The sequence below is a fragment of the Melanotaenia boesemani genome, chromosome 7, assembly GCF_017639745.1.
Source record: "Melanotaenia boesemani isolate fMelBoe1 chromosome 7, fMelBoe1.pri, whole genome shotgun sequence".
Taxonomy (NCBI): Eukaryota; Metazoa; Chordata; class Actinopteri; order Atheriniformes; family Melanotaeniidae; genus Melanotaenia; species Melanotaenia boesemani.
The window spans coordinates 28,676,068-28,694,694 of NC_055688.1; the positions used below are offsets into that span (position 1 = coordinate 28,676,068).

At 37.6% G+C, this 18,627-nt stretch overlaps 1 protein-coding gene across 1 annotated transcript; it reads left to right on the plus strand.

Annotated features, from left to right (window-relative positions):
• Positions 1 to 6,743: 6,743 nt before the first annotated feature.
• On the plus strand, positions 6,744 to 13,705 carry LOC121642794 (formin-like protein 3). Its single transcript, XM_041989744.1, has 2 exons — positions 6,744 to 6,765; positions 12,642 to 13,705. Exons 1-2 carry the CDS (start codon positions 6,744 to 6,746, stop codon positions 13,244 to 13,246), a joined length of 627 nt encoding a protein of 208 aa, XP_041845678.1. The 3' UTR covers positions 13,247 to 13,705.
• The last annotated feature ends 4,922 nt before the right edge of the window (positions 13,706 to 18,627 follow it).

Below are 18,627 nucleotides of genomic sequence, written 5' to 3' on the forward strand. Positions count from 1 at the left end.
TATCCAGTGTGACAATAAAGATATTTTACCATGACATTTTTGTTTTTCTGTCTTTTAGGGGCAAATAAATAGATGGAACTTTTACAATTAATAATTTAGCTCTTTCTATTTAAAAAGAAAGCAAAAAAATATATGTTTCTTTTTAGACTGTCTCTCTTCAGGCAGTGGTTTGATCCATGTTGTGGTACTGTCATTACTACAGGCAGCTTTACATGGAAACAAACTTAGATAGGACTACTTTCCTCTCTTAGACTGATCCTTGACTAGCAGCCAGCTGGGTCATTACTTCCTGCATTTGAAAACAGAAAGGAAGACAGAGGAGGAGAACAGGAAGGAGTGTATGTGTGTCAAAAGGAGGGGGATTGGAAAATGGGGCAAGGCGAGATGGAATATTTTGGCTGAAGCAAGAAGAGACCGGTAGGGTATTTTACTGACAGAGATTTGCGGTTCCCTTTTGATTGCTCTTCCTTGACAGCTCGAGTATTAAGTGCTCCGTTATTTGGAGATGTTCAGCATCATATTGACAAAGTCTTCACAGAGCCGTGCTGTAATGTGCTCTTTTGTGGTCTTGTCAGCTCTGTCAACACTCCCAGAGATTCTGTTACACAACCCTCATCATGCACTACTTAACAGAAGTGAATGTACCTTTGTGTGAAATCAAAAATATACAGAACATTTCTCAACATTTTATTATTTGATAGTAAATTGAATTTTTTGTAGTTGGCCAGTTGCTTTTAAGTCCAGTTAAACACCAGTTTAGATTTATTTTAGTAAAATAATGATAAAATACAGGTTATCTAGTTGACACTCAACCTGGGCAAAACCACCACACTGCATGCATAGTGAAGCATGGAAGTGGGAGTGTGATACATATTAAAAATATTTAAAATGTGTATTTTAAAATGCAGATAAAAATAAGTAAATGAAGTTTTTATTCTTTCAACACCTTTTTATATTTTTAATGACGACTTCAATTTTCATTAGCATGAAAACTAGCAGTGCAATCATTTCTACATGAGTTCTGCTATTTTCTAGGGTTGTGCTGCGATTTTCTTCTTAAAACAACCTAAAAATGTTCTTAAAAAGTTAAAAAAACAGATAACAACAGGGAAAACACTTCAGTCTAGTGTTCAGTGGTCTTCCATCAGCAGGTTGTTGAGGTCACAACAAATCATTAGAAAAAATTAGTTATTTTTTAGTCTCATGTTAAAGAAATCAGCAAAACCCCCACTGGGAAATATATTTCATTTACAGACTTTGTGGTTTTACTGTCGATCACATCTTTATAAGAGGGTTTTACTCTTGTTGCATTGAATCGATGGTTACTTTTACACTTGTTTGCTGGGCTATTGTCCCTCAAAAATGGGAACAAACAAAAGGCAATTGTAATGATTTGGAGTAAGTCTTATGCCCTTATTGATATTCTCTACCTTCATAGGGTGAGGCCCTTAGAAAGACTTAGTTCTGACAGTGATTTTTAAAATCACAGCATTTGATATTAATTCTTTTTTTCATCTTTTATTGTTAATTGACAATTAATACCAACGTTAATCAATATACTCTTGTTGGTTGTACAAAAAACATAGCTCCTCAGGGACAATAAAGCTTCCTTGGACTTTAGTTTGTTCAGTAAATTCATGGCACCATCAATAAATGTCATCTCCCAAAGCCTTAATGCTCTCACTCGCTGTCATCCCACCTAGATGCTTCACTTTAAAACCGTGCATTCACTGGCCAAACATGCTGATCCCTGTCAGAGCTGAACAAATGAACCCTGTTTTTATTTCAGCAAAGCAAGGTTTTCTTTAAGTTCTTTACCAAAGTTTAATCCCATGGTAATGTGCTTAAAAGCAAGCAGTAGATTTTTCTTGCACAGTCTGCAAATGTTGACATTATGCACCATCATTCACACTGTCTCAGCTGCCACAAAAAGTCAGATTTCCAGTGATAAACTTTGCACCAAGTCTGTCCATTGCATAATTCTAACAAGACACTCACAGCAGCTCTGATCAATATGAATCCTGATTAGCCCTTTATCTGGGTTTTTACTTACTCTCAGTTGATTTCTGACCTTTCTGTATCCCTTTAATATTCACAGTCAACATTTTCAATTCAGTTTTTACTTTGGCACCTTCAATTTCATCCTTCTAGTATTTGTTTTTGATCATTCATCAGAGGAAAAACAAACAGCTCAATCTACAAGTATTGCTCTTACATGGAGAGAAGATCCAACTGAAATAATGTGGCATTAAAGTGGTAATTTACTAAATGAATTTACAAACATCTCTTGTAAACTGTATAAAAAGTAGATCTACTAGTATTTTCAGTATGGTTAGGATAAACACACAGAGGAATAGCAACATTTACACCTTATTATATTTTCGGCCTTATCTCTGTGTGTGAATCATGAGTTGCACCTTTAAACTGTCAAATAAACAGTTTAGGTTCCCGGGCTACGTTATCTTTCATGTTAAGATATACCACGAGTTAGTGTCAACACAAAGTGAGTCATTTTCTCAACATCTTGGTCTGAGTGTACAATCAGATGTGTTTGCATGCTGTTGTTTGTGTTCATTCAGAGCATTCAGCTGTAACCATCTGTGTCTCTTTGTTTACTTATGTTCCATCAGACTCAATGCCTTGTCTGTTTTATGGATCTGTGTGCTAAAATATTTTACTTTGTTTTTCTTTCTTTTTTTTTTTTATCATATTTGATGTTTCGTGCTTATGTGGATTTTTGTTGTACAGGTTGAGTATTTGGGCCCCGATGTTAAAAGGATCACTACTGGGTTATTAAGAGGTCCAGGCGAGGACAAGAAACTAACTCCACTTGGTTTCACAAACATGCTGAGCAGGCAGTTAGCATCTCTAAACCTGACCTGACACAGATACAGACACACTAATGCACAGAGAGATGGAAGTTGCCAGGAGAAGATATGCAACAGCCCTCTGGTGTGAGGCTAATGACTTGGGACTGTGAGGTTTAGGATGTAATTGAGTGCAATCATTTCCCTCTTCTTTGAGAACAGTTAAATGCATCAGCAGGCAGACACACTATTTACTTCCCTCATCCTCTCTCAATAACAATGAAAAGTACATGCTAATATGAAAGCTCATGGCTGGTATTTTCCTGAGAGTAATGATCAGCCAGTAGGAATATGTGGAGGAGAAATGGAGAATGCATACAGCCCACTTCAGTCTTCACCATCATGTAACATGTGTGTGTTGGCCCATTTGCACATATATATAACTATATGTGAGCTTTAGTATGCCGGTCCTACAAAAGACAACATGGTTCATCTGTGCTGCCATGTTAGTTCGTGTACAGAGAGTACAGTAACACTGACCTGAGGCATCCTCATCCCATTGTGTGTTAGGTTATTTTTAGTGAGTCAGGAAAAGAGCCAGATATGTCTCTATGCACTGCACTGCGCTGTCCTTCGGCATGGGCATAACATACTCTGCCACCTCTGCTTCTCAACTTAACTCCCATGTCCTATTGAGAGCAGTTGTCACAAAACATACTGGCCGCCATCAACTCCATCATGCAAGATTAGGGGCAGCTATCCCTTTGGAGGAGACACAAATGGGCAGCATCAACATTGGATAAGATGCTGAAGCCAAATAAAAGCAGCCTGGGTAACTATTGAAGTGCAGCGGGGTATTATGTGCTATTTCTCCCTGCATATTATTCTGCTTAACTTACAATCTTTCTCTTTTAAGCTTCAAGACACAGAATAACTTAGAGAAGGGAGTATAAGAAACGATTGAAAGCATTCAGTGAAAGTAGGATGGAAAAAAGAGAGCCTGCCATTAATCAAAGACACAGAACCAAAGAGTCTGGAGCAAATTTAAAGATACGGAAAAGAATAAAACGTATAAGGACTGGAGTGGCAAAGTTCTTCACATACATTAATGCAGAGACTGTGTGAAGAGATGAGAGTAGTTGGAAGGACGGGGTAGAAGAGACTATAACAGAGATATCATAGATTGTGTGAAAAAAAAGGGTTGAAGCTGTGGAAATAACTGACAGAGGAAACAGTTGGGAGTCTGTTACACTTGGTTGCAACTGACAATATGCAAGTAGGAACTTTATGATGCTGCCACCATCAGTCCAGTAACCTTCTGGACATTAATTCAAGAGCCTGGTCAGCCAGGTCCCCCAAGGTCACCAGATCAGAGGGACCCTAAAGCCACAACGTCTGCATGAAGTGACTGCTGTTAAAATGAGTTTATAATGCAGTGTACTTTTTTTTGTAACTGTTATATAAGTCATAATCAAATAAAAACACGAGAGCCAAATATTATGCAGGGCTGGTGTAATGACCTTTGTACAGACGTGGACAAAATTGTTGGTACCCTTCGGTTAATGACAGAAACTCAATGGTCATAGAAATAACTTGAATCTGACTAAAATAATAATAAATAAAAATTCTATGAAATTTAACCAGTGTTAAGTCAGACATTGCTTTTCAACCATGCTTCAACAGTATTATTTTAAAAAATAAACTCATGAAACAGGCCTGGACAAAAATGATGTTGTTGGTTAAATTTCATAGAATTTTTATTTACTATTACTTTTGTCAGATTCAAGTTATTTCTGTGAACATTGTGAATTTTTCTTTCATTAACTGAAGGGTACCAACAGTTTTGTCCACATGTGTATGTAATTTAGTATCCTAAGATAAAAAGTCAACATTATTATACATTTGGCTTCTTTTTGGAATGTTTCATTTAATAAATTTGCAATAATTTAGATATCTGTTCTTTTGATTCCCTTCTATGAAAACAGACTTGTGGTCCCTTAAAGCATCTCTAGAATCTTACATTGCTGATTTAATAATAGCAGTGATTTCAGACAAAATCCATGTTTAAGTCACTTCTAGACTAAATCTGTGCAGTGAATTTAGCTACACTGTTATGCTCAGTGAGCTCATGTAGAGAAAGTTAGAAACATAAGAAGGTCTTGAATGTTTACCGTCTCAGTAAATAACATGGTTTCTGTCCTGTGAATGTATATTTGGGACAACATTAGTCCACTTAAATGACCTTGATTGAACTCAAACTGTAGCACAACTCAACTGTGCATGTAAATATGCTAATTGAGAAAATGTGTTGCACACAGATCCAGCTACGTGCCAAAGGAAAGAAGCAAAGAAAACAAGATAACCTGTTGTGACAGTGCATCAGATTGTTTCTATGTATGTATAAGACAAAATTAAGCTTGTAGCAAAAACAAAAAATAAATACCGCAATTAGTAAAGCACCTTGGAGGTTTTATTATATGATGGGGCTGCTTAGTTACTCACCATGTGTGCTGAATGTATGAATGGTCAAAAACAGAGAAGATATCCAAAGCAGTTTAGAAAAATGTGTTCGAGGACAAAGTTTTAAGTCTTTGGGTGGGACAATCAACTAAAACACATTAAACGGCACAAAAGAAGAGCAAAAAAGAAAGATTGAAGGTTGTAAACTTGCCAGCAACGAGTCTTGATCTAAACCCTATTAAAATCCCTTGGAACAAAGAGAAAGAGCTTGAACAAAAATGACACAAAGCAGCAGACAGATGCCAGAAGCTTCCAGTTAGCTCTCGGTTTCAAGGCTGTCACTGTTCCCAGATTCTGCAACCAATTATTAGTGAAGGCTGTCAACATTACGTTTATTTCTATTTTACTTATGAAAACTTTTTTCTTGCTGTTATTTAGAAGTTTTCTGAAAACAATCTGATTATCAATTTATGGGTAAAGTTTGTTTTCCTGGCTTTAACTTGGATGGGGACCTTGTTTTTGTGTTCTTATGGATGAATCAGCTGAACTTTGAAACTTCTTTTATGTATCTGTGCCCAAGGGTCTCACATATTTTCAGAATTTCTCTGTTAATGAGCATTTCATTTCCAATGTTTCTATGTAAACAAAGTCCAGATTTCATGAAGTTTAATTGCAAGCCATCAATCACTGGCAGAGTGGGAGAAGATATGTCAGCATAGCAAGCAGTTTCCATGTCTGCTCATCTCGGTGTAAGCAGTGAACTGAATCCCATCTTTAGGATGGGATTCACCTTGGCCATCTGGAGACTTGGACTCTAATCTGACCCTTTAATTATCAGTAATCTGAACAGTCAGGCTTGTCCTTGTTGTGGCAGTTCACAGTATGGTTGCACTATGGCTGAATGCAGGCTGGAAAAGGAATACAGGCGGCAGGGGGGCTGCAGGAGCAGTTTGGTGCCAGGAAGGTTGCTTAGGCAGGCTGGTTATGGGGCTATAGGATCCAAAAAGCAGCTCAGGGTATTTTTAAAGTTGGAGAAGACAAAGAAGAGACACATGGTGCAGGTGAATAAGCAGGGCACTTTAATGGGAGCTATATTTGTGCAAGGCTGCAAAAATAAAAATGAAACAAACCTTATCTGTTTGTCATTTATTAATGACTTGCTCACAAATTTATTGTGAATAATTTATATTCACCCTTTCTTTCCGCAAACTTTCAGTTCCTTTTCTGCTTTTTATACTTGGCAGCTTCTCGCTGGTTTCCAGCTGTTTATGTCAGACATTTCTTCCACATTATGTAGAATGACAGATTTGTAATTGCCCAGACATTTGTGAGTGCACTCTAGAGATTTTGATATGAGCAACTGTGCTTATGCACCAGCATGTCATGTTAGGCTGAGGAATAGAGTATTACTATGTCTCATTACGCCCCCCACCATACAGAATGTATTTGCTTGATGGAAATCTGTGATAAAAGACAATGAATGAGAAAACTGTAGGAGGTGAGACTCACACTGTCATCAGGCTCCATACGGATCATTTCACAAAACAGAGTTGGGAATTTGAGCTGAATATGTTGTAATTAGACATAAAACATTCTGCAACTGGAAAGACTGTGCAGCATGAGCTCTCTTTATAATAACAGGAAAGTGCCATATAGTACAACTTTAAATGAAATACTAATTTCCGTCTGAGAGACATTACTGTGCGTTTGTAGAGTGCCAGGTCCTGCACATCAGTGTGGTGTTACCATGGAGATGAGGATGTCCTCTTCTTTGCTAGTTTCCCCATCTTAGAGCAGCAACACCTGTCAATGGACATGGTGAATTTTTAAAGAATAGGCCTACCCACAGTTAAATTTTTTTTAGAATGTACCCACAGGCTGATTGATCCAGGTCATATTCAGGTTAATTCAATGGCCATAAATATTTTTTGTGTGTAGCCTTCGTCTACACACCTGTATTTAAGTCAAACATGAATTACATCAAATCTCATAATAGTTTGTGTGTCTGCTTATTCCTCAAACAGTGTTAGGAAAACAAATAACAGTGATGCTGCATCTGTTTTTGGATATACCTCAGAAAAAATGTTAAAGCTCTGTCATAAGCATTGGTTTGCATGTGTCAGACGTAACATAGACATAAAGCTGAATTAGCAGTAGCTATGAGCCATATGACTAATACAAGACTAAGCTGCTTGTAGTCTTCAATGTCACTCATCACCTGCTTTCATTGTAACTCTTTCTCAGAACAACAACTCCAACACTTTGGAATATTGCAGGATAATGAAGTTATCTGCTTACTGGTCCAAGAAAAGCAACCCCCAAAGTAGTTCCTGGAACTTCCTCTAGTTCTACTCCTTACTAATCTGCCTCTTTTAGATTCTGGTTTTGACAGGCAACGCCCTCCAGCTGTAAACAGCGGGATTCTGTACGTGGGGGTCTCATGAATGCCTGAAGAATCTTTTTCAGAACATTTCATGAACCCATCATGTTACGTGCCCTCCTATAAAACAGAAGTAAAAGTAACCTCAAAAAATGTTAAACAAAACAGCTAAATACGAGATATTAGTGTTGAATTTGTAACAGGAGCTGAAATGTAACCTTTCAGCTGCATAAAAACTCAGTAGTTAAGTCACTTCAAGTCATGATAATATCTTATCATAAACTCATGAAACAGAAGTGTTACAAACAGCCAGTCTTATTGTACAGTAACCTACAGCAAATTCTACTTGACTAGCAAAAGTTACGCTAGCATCTAAACCTCTATCTAAATAACCTGTATTTATTAATAACCAGTCAAAAACCCATGAACACAACCATAAAAACTGTGAATAAACACAAGTAATCGCCGTAAAGAACTAAGAAATATTTCACTGCCCCTGAACAATGTAATTAGTAAAGTGGTCTATACATTGCCTAATATGTAAACCTTTTTTTTTTTATTTGTTTTTTGGTGTGCTAAAAGCACCAAGTTGAAAGTTTTGTTTTGGTAAGTTCTAACTTACTAACTTTTATATACTGAGGACACAAGTTTTTGTTAATTTTTTCTTATTTTGTTAAAACACACCTTTAAAATTTTAGACACTTGTGCCTAAACATTAACTGTAACAGGAACACAGAAAAAAGTAAACTAGCTGCCATTTTCCAAAGCAAAGCTTATCCTAAAAGACCAACTTTATGTTAGCACTGTTTCCTTCATGGCCTGCATTTGTTCACATCAATACCAACAAAGCTCTCGCACATTTTTTCCTCACTATTACAGAATAGGAGGGGTTATTCGCTCACTTGTGTGGTCAAGTATGAAGCTTGAAATGACCAATCCTAAAATGATTAAATGGGCCCCAATTTCAGAATTCAGATCTTAAAATATTTCATCACATTGAATTTGTAATAAAAAGGTAACTTATAATGCTTTGTCCTCACATAACAGTATTTGCCATTTTATGACTTAACAAGGTCTAACTAAAATCTTGTGAAAAATTCAGGTAAAAGCATTACAATCCATGGAAGACACATTTTGAAAATGGAAAGGTATAAAACCCTGGCAACAGTGACACATGGGAGTTGCTCAAAACAGTAATCATGGCAATGAAGAGATGTGTCATACTAAACAGATGGGAGAAGCTGAAAGAAACAGAGAAAAAGAAGGAATGAGGGAGGGGAGACTGTGTGTGAAAATGCTCTAGCTTTTGCATATACAGTATATCCCTGGAGAGGTGGCCTGGGGAAAGGAGTTGAGTGCACTCTTTAGCTGTTCTCCTCCATAAGGCTTAACAGTGGAGGAAAGCACGGAGCCCATCCCCCAGTGGATTATTCTTCCGACACTGTTAAGCCCCCATACTCCCACATTCAAGCAGCCCTCAAACACATGTATTCATTATGAGAGACAGTGAATACACTACGCACACAGGCACACAGTGGAGAACATCCTTCCTTCAACCCCTCCTTCCCCTGCATCTTTTTTCTTCTTCCCTGTCTTTATCTGTCCCTCTTTCAAATGCCATTATATGCCCAGAATTACAACACACAGATACTGCCCACACAATCACACCTCCACATAAAGTAGGCGAACATGAGTTTATTGCTCAAACACACACAGAAGACACTCACTTGCTCTGAGATGCTCGCTTGAGGACAATTGCTGATTTCAGGTGTTCAGAATTCCAAGTCAGTGGTAGAATTATATGTGCCACCTCTGTGAACACAAGCAGCTTTTCCTGTTATATAAGACAGGTTCATTTCATGTATTGATCAGCTTTGCTGTTGGAAAGCAGATCCTTGTGTGTTTGCATATTTGGGTATTGTGTCCTCAGCTGTGTTTGTGGCATTCTGTACCTGAGTATGAACATGCATTAATCATGTGACAGAGATTAGCTGCTCATATGTATTTTCATGAACCATGGCATGCCCTGTGCTGTATGTGGCTGCTTCATAGAGAGTGGGAACCTCTGTGATTTAATGTTGCGTGACTCTGACTCTATACACGAAGATCTGCATGAGCACTGCAAATGCAGGACTGTCATTACAAGTTAACTCTGTCTAAGGTTTTCTACGAACTCATGTGGATAACTTGACAAATGTTAATGAATCAAGTTTAGGCACTTGATATAATAATCAAAAAGTCAGACCTTTATCAACCTGCAGACGTTTTTCCTCCATTTTCCTCCTTTTAAAAATTCTCCAAAATAGATAAGATGACATAGGAGCTTGAAGATGCACAAAAATATTACGTTATTGTAGGAATACTGATTGGCTCTCATTCCCAATATTATATCAATAAATTTGGAAAAATGTGTAAATACATACCATTTTCAGTGGCCAAAATAAACAGTATACTTGTACAAAATAAAGTAAAAGATCCTTTTTAAAAATATTTTTGCTTTATGAAAACAGACATCCAGTCTCTTCTCTGATTTGCTGAGCAAATCTAAAGTTTTGTTTGGAAGCCAGAGACATATTACTTGCCAACTGGTCTCTAAAAAGCAGGTCTTTCATAAAGAGAGAGGCAGCAATTACATGGGCTTTCAAATACTATTTACAGACTGTATACATGTCACTGTCTATTCAGAGAAGTCACACAGCAGAGACTCATGTTTTCACACAGAGATGAGATGAAAAATCAACATACCATGAAAAATGATTTGTCAAGCTTTGGTCAGGAGGTTTCACGCCATCCTTTCAGTCACAGCATTCATTTCAATTTATTATGCATGCAAGCAAAAGTGAATGGGAAAATTAAATAAAACTCTCCTCTTCTCCTCTCATTTGTCATTAGTTTTCTCCTCGTGCTGAGCTCCTTTCTGTGTTCATCTCTGTCTTTATAATGCTCTTGTTTACTTTTTTATATTAAAGGACACAAATAACTGTAGCGCTCAAGGTTGGGTTGCTTGTTTCTTGCTGGACATTAATGACACATTCCATTAATATGTAGCGCAAAATAATAAATAAATGAATGGAGGAGATTCACTGATGTTTCTGTTTGAATGAGCTACAGTGGCTTATTCAAACAAGACACCTCAGTAAGAACTTCTTATATCCTCTTAATTTTTATGGACATATAGACATTTTTGGTGGGAAATATTCAACCTGATCTCACAGAAATATGTGAAATAACCACAAGGTATCAACACTTATTTACTTGTTGGTGGCAATGACATGACATGCCAGAAAAATTACATGTTTCTGAAAGAACAAAATGAAGGCACAAGTTATGTTTTCTAATGCAGAAAAAGCTTTTTAATGTTTTTAATTCACTAAATTAACTGTGGTACACTATGAAAGTTTTTTTGGCCAGGGGGTGGGGGGTGGAGGTATTAAAGAGACAGTGAATCACCTGTGAAGTCAGATCTTAATAATCTAATTGTTAAATGGGTGAAAATGTATTTTTCCATATTTGACAGCGCCTCCAGTTGTTGGGTATTAACACATGAGATGATACATGACAGCTCAGGTCAAGAGCTCTCTAGAACAGTTAGTCCTACGTCTTCAGATCCTTTAATTATAATTATAAGCTTTCAAAAATGCACTGAAGTCAAGCTTTTCAGAGGAGTTAGTGTTCACACTGACATACTCTATTCACCAGATAAAGACCTTTCCAAGTATGTATTTGGATTAGTGATTAATGTATTTATTTTCTCATGTCATTGACAGAGACCTTCAAAGCCTTAGTTTCAGAGAGCACTTGCAAGACCTTATTTTTCCTGAATATGTGCCGTAATGCTGAGGATCAGAAGGATCGAGAGTCTTCTGCTGATCAGCAATATGGATAGGTGATAACAGCACTGGCCCATGTGATTGGACTGATTACCACTGATTTTGATTCAATCAAAAGAGAATGTCTGAATCGGAAGCCCATTCAATGCGAGCACCTCATTGGTTGGTCAGCATCCTACTATACTTCTTGTATATATCAGCAGCGAATTAATAATAGGAGAATACAGTTATCTTTTCAATCATGTGAATGAAACAATCCAAGAGTCAGTGGTCAGGTTTCATTCAAATTGATGTGATGGTGTAAAACAACTACACCTACACACAAAAATGACATTATTAGAGGGAAAACTTTCATAGTGTATCACAGTTGAATCTGTGAAATAATGATAAAAATATGAAATACATTTCTTCTGCATTTCTTGACTTTTCTGTTGTTTCTGAGCCAGAAATATCCTGCAGACAACACAACAAAGCGCCACCACTGATTTATTATTGCCCTGAAGGGCTCAGGATTTCATAGAATATGTATGGATAGCCATGCATTATTTTTCATAAGAAATCATATGAATTATTTGTGAGAGCAGCCTGACCACAGATAATTTAGTGAAATTACAAAACAGATATTACAAACATTTTTCTCTGCATTAGATAACCTAACTTGTTTTGTTGTGTAAGGTAAGTTTTATTGAAGTCTTAATGTTTTTTTTCTGCTTCTTATCTACTTTGGTTTGTGTGATCTTTTAAATCAATTAAATCTATTTTTTTTTTATTTAAAATTTATCCAGGCAGGGGCTGGTATGTACAGTCTACACAATTGCACATGTTAAAACTGCACACTGTGAACCTCAACACCCTGAGAGACCGGTGAAGATGACCAAATTTAGATTGAAGGTCTTGATGTGGTAGTGATGACTCAGCGTTTATGGTGATAAAACACTTGGAAATTACTGTGCTAATTTTTTTTCTTTATTTCAATATTTGGAAAGACCCAGGATTGCTCTTCACAAATTTTTTTTCCCCACCTAAAAGAATCTGCTGCTGACTATATGTGCATATTTGTTATGGAGACGTGGTAATCATATCAAACTCTCAGTAAGAAAGCATGCTAATGTTACTCTTGATTATTTATTCAAGCGCATCATTCTTTCTTTCTTTCTTCTGCAGGGAGTTCTTCATCCATTTCCAAGGATGTGACCTCTGAACCCCCAGCTCCCAGTGAAGTGGTCACTGACGTGGTAATTGAAGCGGTCACTGAAGCGGTACCTTTTCAGCCTGCTGCTGTTGCTCATATCGAATCAGTCGCAGTAGAACTCGGCAGCACAGGCCGAACACAAAGCCTTCCGGAAACCTGCACAACACTGGACATTCAAAAATCACTCCCAGCTCCTCTAACACCTCCTCCTCCACCACCACCTCTTCCTGCAACAGAAATCCCTGATCTTCCACTTCCATCTCCCCCAATCCTTCCTCCACCTCCGCTGTCTTCCAAACCTTCTTCTACCTCCAGTCCTCCTCTTCCTCCAACACCACCCCCCATTGAGAGCCCCCAGCGTCCTACCACCCTCAATCTAAAGACGCTTCCTCGGCCCACTGTCAGGGAGAATGGCGGCCCCCCTCCTGGAATGAATGAGGATGAGGAGGAGAGAAAAATGCTGGAAGAGGATCTGAAAAAATGCATTGAGGAATTCAAAAAGATCCGCTTGCCCACAGTATTTCCAGATCGCAAGAGGCACTGGCAGAGTGACTTACTCAAGAAGTACAATGCATAGAGAGCTTTGTTGTGGCACCGCTGTGAACACACTTGACAAGGATTTTAAAACAACAGGCTGTGAGCAGTGGACTGAGGCTAATTTAGTTCTGATTTAAACTGTGCGAAGAGTGTCAGCAAGTTTACTTAGACCTCTAATAGCTTTTGCATGTCAGCAGAACCAAAGTGTTTAAACGTAGTGTTCAAGCTGAGCTTATCTAGTAATTACACCAACATAATAACACAGAGATGTCTTTTCCCATGATAGATGCCAACATCCCTATAGAATTTATTAGTCATACATCTTTGTTCCACACAGCTATTTTGGAGCATTGACATAATGTTTTTTAATAATTTTCTTGACACTAAATCAAATGATAATGTATGTCACGTAATTAAGTAGAAAATTCTACTCTTCTTGCTGTAGCATGTCCTCTGATTGAGCAACTGGAAAATGTCAGCAAAGTGTGAAGCTTTATGCATTTGACCTTAATGATGTAAAATAAAGGAGATAAATGAAATTTCTGGTTCTAATCTCAACTATTTCACCTCATAAATATTAACTTCATGACTTTAAAGCCTTCCTACTCCTGGAATGCAGAAACTCGGCAGTTTGCTTCATTTTGTGATTATCGTCCAGCTAGCAAAGGAAAGAATTCAGAAAGAGAATGGAGTGTACCAGGAAGAGGAATGGGTAATTACAGGACCAGAACGTTGAATAATAATGACAGTAATGACTAAATGAACCAATGCACAGTTCCATTTGTTCCTCTATCTGCTCTGCATAAAATGCTCATCCAGCTTTACTAATGAATTACAAGATGTCTATGTGTCCCTATTTCTGTCTTCACTGTGGGAAAAATGTGATAAGTAACTCACTATGAAATGAAAAAAAAAAACGTTCTATTTTTCTTTTCAGTCATTCTGAACTGCTTCTCAATGGGAAATGTGCCAGAGTGGAGATATGCATGTCTTTGCATGGTAGCTTTGGCTTAGCTTAGCTGGCTAAAACAGGAAAACAGCTTACTAATAACACTTAATGTCTTAATTTTCAAATAAATGTAAAAATAAAAAAAAACTAAATTCAAGTGTTACAGCATAGCAGTACATCACTGCACTGTGTCCTCTATCATATGAATCACACACCGGCACCATAGGAATGATGAAAATAGAAGTCAGTTAGCAGCTTTATCAGGGCAGACGCAAATTCTCAGGCTATAGTAAACACATGAATCCACTCAATCATTTAAGTTGGTCTCAAATGGCCTGATAATAAATCCTCGAATTATTGAGGGTGTGTTTGATAGCACATTTGTTGCACATGTTGCTGAGCCACAACTGATGTATATGTGTGTGTATGGAACAGCTGGTACCGTGAAGAGTGCTAGTCTATCCAGCTAAACTCTGCTTTCTCAGCTGAAAGTTCAGACTTATATAGCGCTAAGCTCTCCCTCTATTCGGTCAGTATGAATGAACAAAAGAAGATAATGGTGACTCAGAGGATTTATTTTTGAGCTGATAAAGCACATCCTCAGAGGGAAAAGGCTTTATGATATTTAACTAAAAGAACCTGCTCCTATTCCGTTGTGAAGCTGTCAGTTTGCTATCAACTTAACATATTTCATTTTAGGTTACCACTCAGTTGAGTTTTGCTTTTAAGTTTAGCTTGTATTTGAGTTGGTTTAGGGACTAAACTACTTGGTTGTAGAATCTGGACTACCCTACTAATGCAAACAAATAAAAATAAAACAAGCAAACAAACAATAACAACAGCTGTTAGCCTATTTCTACTCTCTTCTGAATGAATTTATCTACAAAGGGGTTGTCAGCACCACTGGTGTGGTATTTGTCCAACCGATGGCCAAATCAGTGGAGCAGAAGATGGCTGTTTTTAGAATTTACTAGAAGAAAAGTTTCTGCCCAACCCTATTACAAGACAACCACGTAGTTCCATTTTGCTCAGAAGTTTGACTGTTTGCAGCGCCAACTGTTTTCTGTAGTGTGGAGTTGAAGCTGGTATACAAAACACTTGAATTCTAAAAATCCATTTGATATTTCCCTCTGTGTGTCCTCCACCATCTTTTTATTGGAAATAATCAGAGGCAGGAAACCATTAAATAGCTGCTTTCTTGTCATTTACAAAAACATCCATGTCAAATTTGACTTTTATACAGAGTTCCTTGACAGCAGCACATAATTTACATTTGAGTCCTGTGTCAGTGAATGCAGCTTTGAAGATGTTTTGATAGCTACAGGTATATTCTTTCTCTTTTGATCATTCTGTTTTCTCTGACTCATTTGGCCTGAGTCAAGTCAACCTGAAGCTTTTCACTTTGGTCATAATGAGCCTGGCAGCCTTCTGCACTGGTTCTGTTTAGTCTTACTGATGCTGTCTTATCCTAAAACTTCTATCAGCCTCTATCCTGATGCTTTCCAGCTCATGATAGGCAATGGTTAGTACAGATGTTAAGGTAGTAATCTGAAAGTGTTGGCTGAAGGACATTTAAAATAGTCAACTATCAAACAAACAGAGAAGTGAAATCAGTTGTACTTGCAACTTCTAAGCAATGGATATTCCCTCCTTCTCTAAGTAGAGGATTAGCAACAGATTAAGGTTTGTGAGATTAGGCTACTCCTCTTAGCAGACAATGACGACATTTTATGTCACCTAGTCTGTCTACACCAAAGAAATTCACACTGACATAAACACTCAGGTCTTTTCCAACTGGCTGCAGATTGCTGAGAAATCAATAGAGACGATTCCTCTTTGAAATTCATTAGCAAGTGTTGCCTACATCAGCTGTTTTCTGGTCTTTTTAATCATCATGGAAAGCAACAGTTTGCTGACCAGGTTCCTGGACTCAAAAGAGTGTCCTTAGACTGTCTGTAAGGAAGTATGCAAAGGACTGAAACAAGTCTTTTGGATTTAAAATTCTTATTTATTGCATAGTCTTCTGTTTTTGAGTTCTGCTAAACAAAACAAACATTCCAAAACCAAAAAAAAAAAAAAAAAAAAAAAAAAACTGTCAACTTCTCAGTTCTCTTTCACTCTTTGTCCTTTTTTAGTACATTTTTGTGATGCTGGCCCTTTCACTTATTACATATGCTCTGTGAGAATTTGATCTGCAAAGTCGATAGACTCAGTCATTCAACAAAGAGAATACTTATCCTTTGAAATGAAGAGGTAAAGCAATGTGCTGGGGCACAGACTGACTTAAAACATTTCTTGACAGAATATTCTAGCATGTCAGATCAAACTAGGAATTGTAGCTCTGGTGTTTATCATTGGACAGGGGTACTGGAGACCATGAGGCTGTCTTCAAAGCAACTTCCTGAAGTTTTCAATGGATGGACACCTGGTGCTAAGAGATGTTTGGTTCCACACGAAGACTCAAATTAATCACCTGCAGATTCCAAGTTTCTGCAAGTTTCACTCATTAAAGTGACATCATGCAATAATAAACTCAAGCACAGAGATGAGTAACTGGGATAAGTTGGAGAGGTGCTGTGAAAAGGCTCCGAGGAGTGATAATAAAATTTATCTTTTTATTTCAGGTTTTCAGGCATCGAGCAAGGACAGGACACCTGCCACAAACATGTTGGGCATCTTTGTTCCACAAAAATACCAGTTTCTGAGCTTTTCATTGACAGACAGGGCCCTTTGCATTTGCATGAAAGAGCACCTTGCAGATTTCTCTCAAATGACGAGCAATACATTAGCATCTCATTTCTTCGGGGCATGAGTTATCTTCAGTACAGTCAGCTCTCCTGACAAAGCAGAGCTGAAAGTGATTCTTACAAAATACTTAGGGGAAGATATATTTGACATTTACAGCAGTCAGAATGAGTTTCACACTTAAAGATAAACTTTTTTTACAAGCAGTACACACTGTAAGCATTAATGAAATATAGCTGTAGGGGAGAAAAGTGAAGTCAGACTTAATTACTGTATTTGGAAAAGGAAAACTGAGCTGAGAAACAATCTGTCAAAAACACCTTCAGGTTAATGAAAATGTTTAATCCTGTATTATTCTCATTAAAATGGGAAGCTAATGAATTGCTTTACTGAATTTTAAGAGAGAGTATGCTACTACTTCTCTATAAGTAGCACCTTTTTGGTATAATGATGTGAAAGAGATCATACTGTTGTTATTGGGTGTTTTAGAGCTTATTGTGCACATGCAAGTTCTGTAAAGATGAAAAGGCTCACTGTCCAATGCAAAGGAGATTTTCTTTTCCATGGAGGGTGCTGCTCCTGAGCTGCCTAAAGACACCTTATTTGTTGTGCAACCTTGTCTTTCTTTACTTAATGATATCACCAAGAAAACCATTTGCATAATGGTAATGAATAACACCCTTAGACTTCAATACATTTTGATCAATGAGCTAAGCCTGGAACTGACATGAAGAGAATCTTATAGTACTTGAACACATCACCAGCTAAGATGTACTTCTCAAATTAATGAGCAGAGAATAGCATAGAAGACCATAGAATAATAATACAATAATAACTCTTTACTCTAACTATAACAATAACCAGAATAGAAGAGGGGCAGTCTGTTTACTGTACGCAACAAAGGGAACTGGAAGCCAGAATAACAACATTTGTTTTTTGTCACACCTTTGTTATTCACTCATCATACAAGTTTATGTGTAGTTCAAAGAAAGTGTATGACCGGCGTTGCCAAAGCTCAGTCTGCTGACTGGGGAAGAAGAGGCAGGGATGGAAAATGAAATGAAACCACATTAAGTGGCCGAACTCATGGATTCTCCAACTATCCTAAACAACCAGCCATATTCTGATTCACACGTTTTAAAAACTGTCTCTCAGTGAGATAATTGCTGTGGCAGATTTGCTCGCAGGAAGTAGCGTTTGTGCATCCGTCTTTAAGATTGTGCAATTATGTTTGACCTTTTCTTAGATTGCCCTTCTCTGAATGATGAAAATTTATTTCAACTTTCAGTTTATAGTTTGCAAGCAATAAAAACTATGCTAAAATGTCTTTGAACTTCATAAAGACAAAACACTTTAAAAGTCCCATCACTCATTTTGTGGCATTATTAAGAGTTTCCCTGTAAGCAGTAGACAGTAAACTATTACCTTATTCCTGTTTTTAACAGTCTACAAGTTATGCATGTGAGTGCATGTGTAAATGTAAGTCACTATGGCCTCAGATTCATGCATGTGCAAGGAAAACACTGCAGATCTTTGGAGTTCCGCATTTGTTACCTGGTGTGGCTGCATTGCTTAAGGAAAAAAGTGCTTGTGCATAAATGTTCTTTAAACAGCCATATGTAATTCAATGGAGGGAGAGCCATCTCTCCCTGGAGGCTGGCCAAGCAATCAGTAAGAGGCACATGCTGTGAAGAGAGGCAGGGAAGAGAAGAGGGCCAGAGAGAATG

Coding starts and splice junctions, on each gene's coding strand:
- LOC121642794 (XM_041989744.1), top strand. CDS start 6,744: ATGAATGAGAAAACTGTAGGAG. Junction 6,766..12,641: donor GAATGAGAAAACTGTAGGAG/GTGAGACTCACA, acceptor TTTCTTCTGCAG/GGAGTTCTTCATCCATTTCC.